This window comes from Vanellus vanellus (assembly GCF_965231255.1).
Source record: "Vanellus vanellus genome assembly, chromosome: 6".
NCBI classification, from domain to species: Eukaryota; Metazoa; Chordata; class Aves; order Charadriiformes; family Charadriidae; genus Vanellus; species Vanellus vanellus.
In genome coordinates this window covers 15,757,770-15,774,444 of record NC_138911.1, presented here as the reverse complement: position 1 = coordinate 15,774,444, position 16,675 = coordinate 15,757,770, and the positions used below count along the sequence as shown (strand labels likewise).

The 16,675-nt window shown below is 37.2% G+C and overlaps 1 protein-coding gene across 1 annotated transcript in view; it reads right to left on the bottom strand.

Annotated features, from left to right (window-relative positions):
• Positions 1–16,675, bottom strand: part of OTOG (otogelin) — a gene marked incomplete at its 5' end in the record, with an annotated part of 113,923 nt that overhangs the window by 22,631 nt on the left and 74,617 nt on the right. Inside the window, 8 exons of the mRNA XM_082485060.1 lie at positions 82–265; positions 643–732; positions 1,768–1,904; positions 2,889–3,057; positions 3,683–5,367; positions 5,617–7,470; positions 7,883–7,962; positions 8,656–8,773. Of these exons, the coding sequence (XP_082341186.1) occupies positions 82–265; positions 643–732; positions 1,768–1,904; positions 2,889–3,057; positions 3,683–5,367; positions 5,617–7,470; positions 7,883–7,962; positions 8,656–8,773 (4,317 nt within the window). The remainder of the gene's footprint in view (positions 1–81; positions 266–642; positions 733–1,767; positions 1,905–2,888; positions 3,058–3,682; positions 5,368–5,616; positions 7,471–7,882; positions 7,963–8,655; positions 8,774–16,675) is intronic.

Here is a 16,675-nt window from a genome sequence, read left to right as displayed (position 1 = left end):
TCTGCTTTATATAATTAGGAAAATGCACCTCCCTAGCAAAGCATCTGAATGCCTTTCTTTCTTGCACTACTCTATACTTACCACATAGTCCCAAAGCTCTTGGTTCTCTGGTACTATTAAACTCAATAATCATAACACCTGTGTTGTGAAACCACTGAATTCTGATTTTTGTTGGGGTCTCAACTGCATACTTGAAGCCCGAATCCTCGACTTTGTATCCGTATTTTCTAACAGTGGGCCAAGCAAATCTTGAATTTACTGTTATCTAAAATACACACAGAAAAGGGGTTAAATGTCAGGTACCAAGTGCTGTACGTACAAGAACTAAGGCCAGATTCTCAACAGCTTAAGAATCTAACTCATGACTAATTTCAAAAGTCAGGCTCACCTCCACAAAGGTAATATAGATACTAAAGAAACGAACAGTTTATGTGTCTTGCTGTGTGACTTACCTCATTAACTGTCCTTATATCACAGTTTGACTGCATTTACAAGCAGTTCTTAAATTACAAAGTTGGAACAATGAATTATATTACTATTGTGTCCTACTCTAATCTTCAGTACCCACATGAGGAGGTAGTTGATTACAGAAGTAAGATGATATCTAAAAGGCAAAGCAAAACTAACCCTCAAAATACTTACTTTTCTACTTAAACGATTGATAATAATTTGGTTTGACACATAGGTTAAATTCAACATTGCCAGGCACAAAGAAGTTGAATTTGAATTACTCTGCGGAGAAAGCAAAAATACATCAACCATAGTCATGATGTGCAAAATCTTTATACTTTAGCTGCTTATTTTTTTTAGGTACTGGGACATTAATGATTTTTGAGGGGTGTATTTTTAAAACAGGAAGACTGCTGCTGATTGTAGTTTCAAGTCCGGACTACAAAGTTCATCTGGATAGCATTCTTGCAAAATAAACAAACAAAATATTATGATCTCATGTTCAGCAACTGTCTTGTATCACTCAATCTTGAAATTACAACAGTTTTTCAGGAAAAAAATATACAACGGACTAGCTGTTTGGAAAATATGAACTACGTATCTGAAGGTAGGCAAGAAGGAGACTTGAGAATGATGAATCTGTATGATATATGAAAAGTACAGAAGTAATGGATCGGAAACTCATCCATACTTCCCCAGCTACAAGGTGTTGAACAAAACAAAAAGCACCGAATACAACAGAAAACCAAATGTGAAAGTCAAACAGATCTGTGTTTTCATATCAATCATATTGAGCTTCTGGAATTAATTTCCATAAGGTACTACCTGTGACCAAATTTTGTGATGGACATTTATATAGACATCAAAATTACCTAGCTCTCATAGAAGGGACTGGAGTTTAAAGAGTCTTGTAAAGGCTCATGAAAAATTAACTCTTCATGACATAAAGCCAATCTACACTACCCATTAGGCAGGATATACATTAGGGTTTCTCTCTTCCCTCTCTGAAAAGACAAGTATTTGCCCCTGTCAGAGACTTGGGATGCACAGGGTGGTTTAGTTCAGTCTGACAAACCTACAATGTTTATGGCTCTGAAGACTGGTGTTTCCAATGCAAATTTCTCAGAAGGAACTATCATATACAGCCAGGTGATAAAACGCTATTCAATTCATAAGTGTTATAAAGTGGAAGTACAATTCATAGATATTGCACAGAAGTGAATAATTAACCACAACTATATAGTATTACTGTGCCCTTCAAGATACTTCTTATTAGCAGTACTGAGCACCATTTGTTAACTGATAAATGTTAGTTACCATTCTGCAGTCAAGTACATGTATGGTTATAGTTTCATCTTGAGTTTGACTAACAATGTAGGATGCTTCTTTGAATAAAGCCAAATGATTTCCATCATAGGTTATAACGCTCAGATCAGAGAAAATTGTGCAACGACCTAAGAGAAATAAAAATAAATTAAATGTTTTTTCTAACTTACTTTAGAATTTCTGTAAATATTACAAAATATGAAGATAAAACAATAAATCTTATAAGATTAACTAGCTTACTAGTTTCATATATGTGCACGTATTTTCAGCTATATTTGATGCTGTTGCATCTCTGTAAATGGACAGCAGAGTCAAATCCAGCCTATTTCAGTGGGACAATCTAAAGCCCTGTGCAATCAGTTATTTTCTTACAGTTCTTGCCAGCAAAGGCTTGTAATTTTTACAACCCCCAAAATAGCAAAAAATATGAATGGTAGTGGATCATGCCAGATCCTTAGTTCCCTTCTGGTCTTGTTCCTAAGGAGAAAGCTTATGTGGAAAGTTTCCTTCTTCCCAGTCTTATTGCTAAAGTTTTTGTGTCTCAAAGGGGTTGGAGTTCTACTCCTAGTTCATTTCGAACACTAGAGGGTAAGCAGAAATTTGCATTGCTTATCTCTGCACCCTTTCTTTGCTGTTATAGACTAAATTGATGGGGTTTTTTAAGGTTTGGATTCTTCCTGCCCAATTCTAGGTAATTGATGGGAGTGACTACAGTACAGTTATGCTTCCACAGTCCCCAGACTGTTAACAGAGCTAGTTAACAGAGTCTAGGGAATCTTCTCATCCTGAAGTAGATATAAGATGAACTAAAAAAACCACTAACTGTCCTCTGATTAGACAGAAGACAACATAGGTCAGACCTAGACACATCCACTGCATATACCTAAAGCTGGGTAAGAGGAATATCCTACCTTAAAGGAGCATTTTTATTTCATTTCCCTGGATGTAGAACTAGAATTACAAATTGCATTAGACAATGAGTAACCCGTACAATACGCATCTTGTATTTCTATGGTGTGGTATAAAAAGAAGTGTCAGTTCTTAGCCTTCTTAAACATGCATTAAGTCATTACCTAAATTCACTGCAAAAGTACTGCAAAATTAAAACTTACATGCACATTCCCACCTTGGGCAGCATTTGTCACCATTCATTTGAGTAGCAAATCCTAAAACTCCACAGCTGGGTTGAGTTGCATTGTACGGGCAGTTCTGTGACTTATTAACTTGGATCAGTTGTCCATCCAAGCAAATGTGTTTTATGCATTCATTCTCTGTGATTGGCTAAGGCATATTTAATAAAAGACACAGGTTACCATTCTTACCAAGCTAGTATCACAATATTGCAGAGTATTTGCTCAAAAAAAGGCGCTCACATTCTTCAGGTACAGGATACTTATGAATCCCTGTGACACTGATGGAAGCTACAAGTAAAGAGCACCTTTGAAAACCTGACCATTCTTTGGACAGTTTAAAACTGCTGTCCTGTTGTAAAGCAGAGAATAGCATTACTGAATTTTTAGCCTTACATTAAAAGAAGCTGAGAAGGAAAAGCATGGAAGGGCACAAGTAGAATAACAACAAAGATCTCTGGAAAGATTTACTTTAAGGAGGGCAGCATGCCATTGAACAAAATGAAGCACCAGATTTTGCCAAAATACAGTCTTGTAACCGTCACATTCAGAAAACTGAGGCCCAAAACACAATGTATTATAGCACTTACAAAAACCATTACACACAACGAAATCATCCAAAGTTACAGTCACCATTGGGAAAATAACAGGGCTCTCTGATACAGATATTTTAAATCCTAGAGAGCAAAGTATGGCTCACAATTTTTTTGATCAGTGTGTAAAGGTAACCAAGATTAAATTTAAAGCCAAACAGATTAATATTTATAGTTACTCACTGTACAAGTTTGAAGAGTTGCTGTTTCTCTAGGCAGCATAAAAGATGATGCTGTGACTCCTGACACACCTTCAGCTGTTCCCAGTCCATCAGAAAATGTTGTAGTCAAGCCATGAAGTGGTTTGGTAGATAAATAGGCAAATGAGGAAACTGATGGAGCTGTTGTGTCATTTGAATGGTCAGATATCATTAGCAGTGAACTCACAGAAGGTGTTTGCACCTCAGATGATATTTCAAGTTTTGAAGTTTGAGTAGTACTGGCTGATGACAGAGCTATAGAAGAAAAAGGTTTTGGTTCAGAGGATGAACGTATAGTGGACAGTACTGATACACTTACATTGGAAGGAACTGAAGTTGTGTTTGTGAAATGCAGAGAGTAAAATGTCTGAGGTGTCTCTGGAGTAATGGTAGCACCTTGAGTATGGACGGCTTGGACTTCTGTTGTTAATTCTGGCTCTTCAGATTTTACTGTATCAAGGGGCATGGCTCCTTTTGCTTCTGAAGTAACATAAAAATAGGTGGGCTTTACAGAGCTTGTGGTGGATTCCGTTACTGCTTCTGCTCTGTCTGAAGTTGCTGATACAACACTGATGCTTTGCCCAGTACTGCTCATCACTGAAGAGGCTGAAGCTGCAGCTGATGAATGGGCCATGGCTGACAACGTTGTACTTGTCAGAAACGTGGAACCATAGGCAGTGGTTGAAAGTGTGACTTGCTTAGGCAACACCGCAGTTTTCTCTGTACTACTTCTGCCTGTTGATGTGGATAGCTCACTTCCCACCACAATGGGAATTTCTGTTGTTTCTGATAACAAAACCAATGAAGAGGTTGACATAGATTGTGGTGAAGCTGTAGTTGTTTCAAGTGTTTGACTAGTGCCTGCCTTTTGAGTGGAAAATGAAGGAAATGCTTCTTTTTTAATCGTTGCTAAAGAAGAAGCTGCAAGCACTTCTGGTGAGGAAGGGAGAATTCTGGTGCCAAAAATCAAGTCAGCTGTTGTACTAGTTGGGACTGTAGACTGCAAAACAGAAGTAGCTCCTGATACATGTGGCTGCATGACTGAATCAGTTAAATGCAACTCTCTTTCAGTTGGTAAAATAACTTGTGTAGGACCTACTGAGGTAGGTAATATACTTGAATGAATGCCTTCAGGTAGTGAGGTGATTAAGGGGTACGTGGAAGTCAATTCTACAGTAGCTTCAGTTGTGCTAAAGACATGTAGTGGATGACCAGTAGATTTTGTTAGAGTTTCTGCAGAATACTGGTAAATTGGAGTACTGCTTTGGCTTGTCAATGAAGGCTCAGAAGTCTGACGACTAAGTTCCATAGCCTTCTGAGTAGATAAATGTGGTATAGCAGTGGTCTTTGTGGTCTGTACTGAAAGTTTATCTCCTGAAGATGTCTGCCAAGAGAAGGGGCCTACTGAAGATGGAGGAAAGGATGGTTGAGCTATAGCGGCTGTAAGTTTTATTGTATCTGTTATACTTCGGACTGTAGATTTCAATGCCGTAGAAACTATTTTAGTTTGTACTGGATATTTCAGTGTGGTTGTTACTTCTGGTATCATTTGTGTCAAAGAAGGTGAAGAAACCAATTTATCTGCTAGGTACTGAGAGGTGGTGAAAGTGTAAGAAGACTTTGTTACTGGAAGTACAACAGGAGGGGACAGAGTTGATCCTTCCTTGGCTGTCATTAATTTTTTGGTTGTTATGAGTTGACTGCTGAATTCAGAGGATGGGGAGAATGTGGCATAAGTGATATTTAAAATGGCTTTGCCTGGCGATTCATCGTGTGATACTGTTGTTATTGGACTTGATTGTTCTGTTACAGTGGATGAAGTAGAGAAAGTCAGGACCGAAGAGGTCTTTTCTGTTGGTAATGTAGATTTTGCTATAGTTGTTCTTGGATATAAGGAGGTCATTTCATGGGATGTACGCACAGGACTGAGAGCTGTCAGTGATGCTTCTTTTCCATATGAGGGTAGTGAAGGAAGAGAAACGTTTAAAGAGATTAGAGAACTTGATGGTGAAGAAGGGAAAGCAAATGGCTTTTTAGTAGAGGTGCTAGTAATTCTTTCCACTTGTGATTTATCAGGCTGTGTTGTCAACAACGTGGTTTCAGTTGCACTAAGGAGAGTAAGCGGGGATCCAGTGAAGGATGTTCTTTGAGCCGATTCTCCTTCTGTAGCTGTGGAAGGAACCGCGGTGGTTTCTTTTGACGAGACAGAGGTTTTCATTGCTGATGTGGTAACACTACCTGAATATTCTGAAGTGCTTGTCTTCACTGTACTTGAAACCAGCCTTGACTTGTATTCAGTAGATGTTTTTCTTGTAAACAATGTTGACTTGGCTGCGAATTCAAAAGGGGATGTTATTTTGGATGTTACCTCTACAGACAAAGGTGTCACCCTGATAGTCTCAGCCACAACAGGATATTTAGTGTATAATGTAGTCAGGAACTCTGTTGTGTTTAGAACTATGTATGAGGGATATCCTGTAGTTGAAACAGTTTTGAATGTTTTTTTTAATTCACCTGAAGCTGGAGAAGCAAGAGTAGAAACAGACACTGAAGGTCTTTTTGTAGAAAGAGAGATGGATTTTTCAGTTGTAGAACTAGGGTGTAGCGAATACGGAGGGAAATAGGAACTCGATGTACGCTCCACACGAGATATTGTTTTGGGAGTTTCCTTTTTATGAGTTGTAAATGATAACAAAGTTGTTTCTGATGATCTCTCTTGAGTTTGCAGAGTTGTTGTCTTAGGACCTTGAGTTGTAGTGAAAGGTACCTCTGCAGTACCAGTCAGGTATTGAACCATTTCAATAGGAGGTTCTGTAATTTCCTTTCCTAATGAAATAGGTGGTGTGGATGTTGGTAAAAATGTAGTCTTCACACTTTGTTCCGTTACAGCAATTGCTGCTTTTGTTGTTGCTGAAGACACTGGTTTTAACAATGACAAAGTAGTGATCACAGGAGAAAATGATGTTACTGTAACATTAGCTACTGTGGTAAAAGACTGTCCTACACTTATTTTTGTGCCTTCTGAAGTTCCTGTTAGGTTTACTGGTGGTGTATATGAAGGCATGCCCAGAGGTGGTGATGTGGAAAACTGGGACAGATACGCAGTAGTTTTTTCTGTTATTGATTCAAATGAACTGGGTGTAAATGTTGTAAGTCCTTCTGGTTTTACTTGTGCTTCTTTTGTGGGAAGTGTTCTTGTGATTTCAGTTTTGACTGGCATTTCTGTTGTTCTAAGTATAAGTGGTGTCCCAGTAAAAATAAAAGTAGAAACTGGTTTGCTTTCTGATTCTGTGCTTGTAGTCACTGCATCTGTAGCTGGTACTGTCTGAGGTTCTGTAGCCCTCAATAGTTTAGTGGAACCACTACTGACTGGTTGTATCTTTGTGGAAGTTTCTGAACTGACAGTAGATGGAAACAACAGAGGAAAGTCAACAGGAGAAGACAAGCTTACTTTCGATTTTGTTGTCTCGGACATTGCTGTAGTGCTTCTCCCAGATGTCAAATCTGTTGACTGTGAAGAAATATTTGCTGATAAAGTTATGGTTGGAAGTGTTTTATTAGATGTAACAGCTGAAAATTCAGGTTTTCCTGGAGTTGCAGTGAGCTGCAACTTTGAAGCAAGTGTTGTTTCCATGTCCTTTGCTCCAGGTCCAGGAAATGAAGTTACGGCTTCACTGATCACTGCCAAACTTGTACTTGATGTTATGTGTGAAACTGCTGGTGTTTGAATGCTGGATGTCCAAAGTGCACTATCATCTGCAGGTTCAATGCCTGAAATCAGATACAAGTAAGTAGTAGTCTGAAATTTATGAATAACTACAGCCATGAAGGTACCAGAGCTAGAAGGAATTTACATTAATTCATAGAAGGCTGATCTTTTCAATTGCCTTTAAACTTCTCAAATTCATAGACAAATTAAAAAATAAATTCATTAAATCATTTGCTCCACATCTAATGATACTGAAATGTTTTATGAAGAAAAAACATCTTTCTTAGTTTAAAATTTGTCTCAGATTTTTGAGAAGTGAAATTAACTAAAATGTATGTTTAGTGAGATCAAGATTCATATAACTAAGGTCATAGTTACACAAATTTATGCACAGACTTTTGAAAATTTGACTAAAGACCTAAGAAATTAATAAGCTAAGTATCATACATAACATATAGAATTTTTCAAACATACAGTCTTCAAAATACACGCATCTTTGAGTGATTTCATCCAGCAACATATTGAGAGGACAGGCAGGGATGCATCCTTCCACTCTAAAAGAAAAACAAATAGTATTAACTAGTGGAACATCATCTTCTGGATCAAGCATTTAATTTTAGGAAAACAGAATTTACTCATAAATTACTTTTAACTAGACAGTTTTGTTCTATCTAAATCTCATCACCTCTGTGTACTCCTTCAAAATGTCATTGCCATGGCTTCCATTCTCACTCAGCTCTATGCTAAAGCCTGAACTTCGCAATACTGAGCCTTTGAAATGAATGGCTGCAGGTTCAATACTGAATGCTATTGCTTAAGAAATGCACAACATTTTTACACACCAAAATCCAAATGCCAGTTTTACAAAACTTAGCACAAATTCCACATGTGAGGAAAAGGCAAGGACAGATATGGATGTCGCAATGCCATAACAAAAAAATTAGGGACACAACTATTTGACCAAACTTCTAATCATCTCTGCTTATTAATACTCTATAGCATCCCCCCAGCTTGAAAGTTACAAATACACTAGTCATTCCAGAATGTGACAATACACACCTAACAACTGAAGTGTTCCTTTCATGTAGCTGCCACAGCAGGTTTTATTCCCTCTCTTTTCTCCTTCACTATCCTCCTTATACAAGAACACAGTTCTACTTATACTGAGCCTACTTCTGTGTTCTTATTATACTGCATAAGTACATTACCCAAATTACATACTTTTCCATAAAAATACAGATGCTTACTTTGGTACTGCCTGACAGTTTTTTCCCAAAGGGTCCCTGCATGTCTTGAAACAAGGGCTTGTACAGGCATCATAATGCCATTCACATGCAGAACGGGATAGAAATTTAAATTTTACATCTGAAAAACAAAGATCTGTTATTCTCATATATTTATAGCAACACATGCAGAAACATATCACTAAGAGTCATGGTTTAAGTTCACTGCAGCTCTAAATCTCTTACTGTTTCTCCCTGTACTCTACAAATAAAATTGGTAATATTTTTTGAACTACTAAGGTCTTTAAAACATAGAAAACCAGTTTACATTTATGCAGAGCACATTAAAGAGTGCTGGCTCTGCAGCCTGTTACTCTTTCTAGTATAAAACATGACATTGAATTAGCCACATTTACTGCATATTACAATCACGTGAAAATAAAGCCAGGCAAGTTAGAGTTGTTTTTAAGTTCTAAAACCGATATTAACAATGAAACTATTTGTTTGCTTATTCAAACAAAATGCAAAATTAAGATTATGTTGATTCAGTACAATTAATCCTATTAGAATCAGCATTAAAAGCACCCATTGGATACACTGATACTATTTATAACATAACGTGTCGTAACAGTTGTTCACTTTGTGTAAAATGTGCTGTAATATAGCACAAAGGTGTACATAACTTGTATGATGCAATTGTATTTTAAAAGCCAAAACAAACACCATTCCAAATAAAGTAACTAGAAAGTATGCTAATTTAGGCTCTTTAAAGCAATATATCTTAACGGCTGATCAGGGCAACTAAGATGATTAAGGGATTGGAGCATCTCCCTTATGAGGAAAGGCTGAGAGAGCTGGGACTCTTTAGCCTGGAGGAGAGAAGGCTGAGGGGAGACCTTATTATGGCGTACAAGTATCTAAAGGGTGGGTTGAAGGAGGATGGAGCCAGGCCCTTTTCAGTGGTTCCCAGTGACAGCACGAGGGGTAATGGGCACAAGTTAGAACACAGGAAGTTCCGTTCAAATACACGGAAACACTTCTTTACGGTGAGGGTGACCGAGCACTGGCACAGGCTGCCCAGGGAGGTTGTGGAGTCCCCTTCTCTGGAGATTTTCAAGACCCGCCTGGATGCAGTCCTGAGTAATGTGCTCTCGGCAATCCTGCTTTAGCAGGGGAGTTGGACTAGATGATCTCTAGAGGTCCCTTCCAACTCTGATAATTCTGTGATTCTGTGATCTTCTAAAAAGCAGTACAAGATAGCCACTCCAAGAGAAATGAATTTAAACCTCAAAACATTTTGAATCTGAAAATCTAACTACCTCTGTAATGAACAAAGCAACTCAGATGAGACATGTAGTCTTGCAAAATTTCCCTCAAAACATATACTTCACCCGACAAAATAATACCAATAATGAAACACCATGGCAAACTAAAAAACAAAACAACAACCAACCCTAAACTGCCTTCAGAGTATCTATGCAGATAGTGTTTATTGAAAGACTTCACATTCACATAACTGAAATCCAAAGTGCAAATTCAGACAGAGGAAGAGTTAAACTTCAAAATGAGCATAAACAGAAATAAGGATCAGTTATACTTCCAGTGCTTATTAAATTATGCATAACTTTACAAAATTAATGTAAAGAAGAAATAGACTGAGTGTAAAATCTGAGAGAAACAAATTTGTGGCAATCATCATGTGGGTGACACGCACTTGCATGATCAAAGGCTTTCTTTTTCAATACAACCCTGCCTCATCTGCATGCAGAACCATTTCCCACACAATGCTAGATTAGCCCAAGTGGGTCTTCCAATGCCTGTATGACTTACACAATATATCTGGATTTTAGTACCTCAACTATGACAGCTCACTCCTGCAGCAGTCAGGGCAGGGCAGTGACAATTCCCTTATATTTATGCCTACAGAAGACCACCATCGTGACATACAGGTCCCCTCTAGATTCGTAAACCTGATCTCAGAGCTATGTTGTTCAGAGCCCACAAAGAGTAGCTGCTCTTAAACAATGTTTATGTTAATAGCTAGAAAGAAAATCCTTACTACTTAGAAAAAGTTTCCATTTTTGGTCTTTTGAAGTCTTTTTGCTTTTAAGGTTTGCTCATCTTTGCTTGTCCGAGATACAAAGAGCGTAGCCCTTTTACATCTTGGAGACAGTCAATTTTTCTGTGAAGATCCTAAGAAATTGTTCTTCCTGCAATTTAGGGACATCTGCACTCATGGGTAATTATCTCTCTGCCATTATTAACCAGTTAACGTCTTCTTTTTAAGTACGAATAATTGTCTTAAATCAAAGGTATAAATTAAACTCAGACAAAAGAGTGTGTATGTTGCCATCTAGTGTTACCCTTTTTACATATCACTATTCAAGGACATGTCACTGGTTTTGAAACCGTGATTTTTACAACAGTAACAAATGCGTTTATAAAGTTACATTCCTATAAAAAGCTAAGTACACGTCACTGAATTCTTCTGTGACCCCCTCTAGTGAAACCAAGTTAAGTTTCTTAAATCTAATGGAGGAAGTGAATTATTTCCATACATTTTGCTGACCGATGTATGGTTTTGTATGCACTGACAGGCAAGAGTGGAGAGGTTTAAGAACAAAAGAAGAAGATATATGACAAAAAGACAGAACATATCACAGACCTGTTGAAACAGGCAACCACCAACAGTAGTAATAACCAGCAATAACAATATATCCAAGTGGAATCTAGGAAATCTCATTTATCAGACTACCCTAGATTAACTATGGAGACAGATCTATAACTTTTAACTCTTGCCACGAACCTCACCATTAATCACAGAAGAAGTTTCAAACACAATAAAGGCACAAGCGTTGCAGAAGACATACTGTAACCACACGAAGAATGTTCATTTCTCAATTTAGCAGAACACTGATTGTGAATTAACACTTCCAAGTGCTAGGATTAACATCTCCCGTTCTACAAATAAACTTAAGACTTTTATGAACTGATTGCCACATTTCCTTCAAGCTTTCCTACCAATTAAGTTCAGAGTTTGCTGGTGTTGCATGCTTTGGTAGGAAAGAGGGCAAATTTCGACATAAAGGGATAGCATTTGTTGAGTGATTAATAAACACTGCTTTCAGTCAAGAATGAAGAGTCATGCTTGTGTGCAAATTTTGTCTCTACTTCTGCAGAAAGAAGTGTGGACAACAGATGAATTCATGAACGTGGTTGTAAAAACTGTTTTCAAAGAAGAGCTGTAGAAGCAATGGACATTTAAGTTTCCAGTCAAGGGATTTTAGAGAATTGAGTATGTTGGGCCAAGCTGTACTAAGTTTTTCAGTGTGTAAATTACATAAAAGGACAGACCAAATCACTACAGCAAGAGTTGAATGTATTGCATTAATTGGTTTCCAGTATCTCAAAAGTTTTCAGTACATCTCAGCAAACCCCAGATATAGTGAAATCTGTGCTTTATCATGAATTATGAGAAAATGCCTTTCCAGCATTAGGAGAATGCCAGTTCAGTCATTCATCATATTTAAAGTTTTCACTATTGGCAGCATCCCTTCTGGAATGCCTAAACAGCCAAGGACCTCACTGATTGACTGTGCAAGCCACTGTAAAACAAAAGGACAAAACCACCAAACCACCGCAGCAAGATGCAGTTCCTGCTTAAAATGTTTACACTAAATAGAGATTAGACAGAAAATGAACAGGAGGAGAAACAGAGGCAGAGCCCTGTTCTGAACTAACATGAATTCAAGACTAAGCCAAGAGAACAATAAAGTATCTCTATACCTAGCTAATAGATTATTTTTCTTCTTTTTAGTACAGCTATATATGAACTATGATCCCAATACCCACAATCATTAGGGCATAAGGAAAAGCAGTAACAAAGTGCTTTAAAGTCATTCAAGCATCCCTCTCCCTAAACTGAGGGAAATACTCCTTTCACTCCTGTATTGATTCTAGACGTTAACTTCCATGCCAGACCAATCTCAGCTTTATTTTTACTACAATGCTGCTATTCCCATGGCAGAAACTACCACAGCTCAGAAACTCTGGATTTCACCAGTGTCATGGCACGAATGCTTTATTCTAGCCAGGATGCTAACCAGCCCACCTCCACCACATGCTTTCCATTTTTTTAGTACTTAAATTCCCCCTCCTGCAACTAGTAATACGAGCTTACTGTACTCTGTGCAACAGTACCGTTCACTCACAACAAAAGAATGATACACAGTTTACAGACAATGAGTCAAGCTTCTTATGTCAGGCATGTGTTCCTCAAAAAGATTTGTCATGGCATTTGAAAATAACCGTGTGTCTCCTGGTGAAATCTACCAGCATTTGTCTTCTGTTCGGTGACACAGCAAATCCTTCACAAAATGGTAAATTACGCCCTGGATGACAGTTGCTCCAGTTGACATGCCAGCTGAGCCCACAGTTCTTTTACCTAACACAAGCTGAGCATATCAGCCTGTTACAGTACTGCAGAAAGCTTTTGTATGAATACAGGTATACGCGTTCCCAAAGACATTATATAAAAAGATAATTCCCAACTCCATTGTTTTCTCACTTGCTTGTACATCAGAGAAGCATTTTGTTCCCTGTAACTTATGATTTTCATTCTTTGTGGCTTTCAAAAATAATTCTGTGGTAATGAGAACAGTTGCTACCATTTAATGAAAAATTTTAATTTTTTTTATCACTGACAGACTGTGGTGTTCTGTTGAGTCACAGACACCTTTCTTAGTAACTTGGCCACTTTTTTGTGTGTTGACAATTCCTACTGTTCACAAGTCCATCTTGCTTTTTTTTTTTTCTATGATGACTTTTACCTCATAGGGACAAAAATTTGCCATTCTCAGAATATATGTGAAATGTTCTAACGTCAATAAAAGGTTGTACTTAAAAAAAAGGTTTTAAAAATAATGAAAAAAACCCAAAGTATTTGGATTTTCATTCTTACCTAACACTTTTTTCCTATTTTGCTACTTTTCCCAAAGATTTCAAAAAATCTAGCAGGAACAAAATTTGCTTTAGAATTAGTTCTATTTATAACAGCAGCAAAACTCTGCTTAGTAACGTAGATTGCCTATCTCCTCAGTTACAAGTTTAGAAACATGAAATCCTATCTACCCACTTAACACACACAAACTACTACCAAACTCTGCCCATGACTTCTAAGTTTCTGCAATGAGAAACGTAAGCAAATATCACTGGAAAAATTGAACTTTGTGCCCAGCCAAAACATCACTGAAAACAAAGTGTAATTATCTACCTCTCAAAGACTTTTTAGTTTACTATTACAATGTTAAATGACTATAATCTTGTTAACATAAATATTGAATCTCCTCCTATTTATTCAGTCAAAAATGGGAGGTCAAATGTTTGTGTTTGTGGTATAAATAGGAAAGACTTTGTAATTCTACAGTAAACTCAGTCTGATTTCAAGAGCTACTGAGCAGATGTGTTCAATGACATACCTGGGATTTGCAGGTACAATAGCAGTTGCTCAGCATTATCCAGTCCCAGACCCCATTTCATGTTCTTTTGGACTGACAAAGCATGCAAGCTCAAATTAAACTTAAAAGCAACTCATTATAAGTAAAACAGGATATTCCAGAAAATTAATTCTACTGATGGAAATGGATAAGAGTAAGTTGAAGTTAAAATAGTCAACAATATAATGTATAAACATGACATAAGTTGCTTTTGTAAAAAAACATTTTTCATTAAAATGAATTTCATTTTCAGTTTTGTACAATGTTTCTGAATGTACTTCAGTTAATTAAGATACAAACATTAAAAGCAACCAAAAATGCCCTGTATCAAACTTCAACATTGATAAATACTTCTGTGCAGTGTGTATATACATAGTGCACCTGCGATTTTAATTTTAGTTGAAAATTCTGACAGGCATTATATTTACAGTAAGTTAGCTATTAAAGCACAGAACTAACATTATTAATAACTTTGCTGTAGAATTTATACAGGGCAAGCTACATTTTTATAATATATATAAAATTAACTCACAGTGATCCAAAAAAGGTAAAGCATATTATGATAATTCTATGAAAGGTAAAAGGTAACTAGCTTGCACATACTATTTTTAAAAAATGTAAGAAAACTGCAGTTGTATCCATAAAAAGATCATCAATTCCCTATACCCAGTAATTTCCTAACAATTTCAAATGTGAATTTATTGCTTTTACATGACACCTCTGTGCCTGTCCATCTGGGAAGACTAAGTGTGTTCTTTCCTTTGACTGAATGCATACCAATCCATTGCTGGTAAAAATTCCTGCATAGAATGCAAAACGTATCTTCTTGTGAGTAAGAATACTCCAGATATTCAAATTCAGTTACCAACTCAAACCCTCAAATGTTTGTGGGAACAGACAAATCTAAGTATAATGAAAATAACCCAATTTAAAAGCTGAACTGACTTCTCATGGAAAATACTTTGCAGTGTTAGCCCATCATATCTGTGCAATTTATAGTCAAAGTATTTCAATGTGACAATATTTATTGCTATGAAAGTGGAAAAAGTGACTCGTCAGCTGACTTTAAACAAACATGTATCTATTGCTGTGTTGATCAGGTCATTTAAAATTCTTCCTTTTGAATGTGCGTCACAGGGCATGAAGAAGTCTCATGAGGAACTTTCTGGCCAAGGGGATTTACTGGGCCTATTATTCTGCTCCCGATATTTATCCTCTGATTCCGCAGGAATAGCTGTTCCCGGTTCAAGAGTTTCTGATCTAATATGCAAAGCATTTACAATAGTCAGCAAGAAACTCAATACGCTTTTGCCTGTGCACTCTGGAGCCGGTGTAACTTTTCCATTAACTTAAACAAATGCTGCTGTATTTTTAGACCATGTAATTACCCTACATCAGCAGGCTGGCCCTTGTGAAAGTACACTGGAGAAAGATTCGAGCCCTATGTTTCTCTGCTTATAAAACTCTGAAACTCAAGCCCTCGGATGTGGTGATTAATGAAATGCCTCTTGATCATTTGATCTGATCCCACTTGCTGAGGTAAATTGTTTTAGTTTTCCATTGGCATAGATAGGATTTTTTGGTATAATGACTGGAGGGTAAAGACTTCACACTTGAAAAGACATACCACTCTGTGTTAATGGACGACCACTGAGAATTGGAACATGTTTTAACCTTCTTCATTCCTCCCTCAAAGATAAAAGACTAAGGAGATATTTTTGTTATGTCCAAAAAAAGTTCCTTGCTTGAAACGCTGTACGAACATCCTGGTAATAGCATTAGCTCTATAATTCTGCTGTTCAAAAACCTCAACAGCTCTGTGATTACAAGCATTTGTCAAGAGGCAACAGGCATTTGGCAATGACAAAATCTGTCATTTTTTCTGAAGTTGGAGTGTGCCAGTCAACAGCTGCATTAGGCTGTCAGCATAATGCACCGCAAAACATCGGCAGATTCACAATGCCACCATTAACACATTAATTCAATGTTTTGATAACAAGAAGCTCCACGAGGCATACAGTTGGCCTCTTCCGTCACGTAAGTCAGTGCCTGCTTCAGATTTGTCTGTGCTGAGATTCAACGTGGCCACTGTATAACATGGCCAGGCCATGCTTCATTTATTACAATATCTCATTTTCTTTCTTTGTTTGTAAAACAAATTGCTGTTTCAGAGAATGAAGAACTGATTTTTTAAAAATGGTATTGCCAGGAAACAAATTACTAATGCATTTAAAATTACAGCCCAATAAAAAGCTTTAGAACATAAACACCTGTAGTGCTTTTCGAATTTTATATACTACACAAAGGCCAGTGGTTTCCGCAAGTAGTAGCTGTCCTGAAATTCACAAATAAAGTCATTTGAATGTGTTTGATATATTTGATGTATCAAGACAAGCAGACACTAAAGCAAATGGTGGTTTCATGAATAATCTGCTTATCTTTATTTTATAGATCAGTATAACTTCTTGCATCTTGTTCTTCACCTGTAAGGCCATCTTCATTTCAGCACATGACACAGTTCCCAAGCGTTTAAGAATGTGAAAACAGTT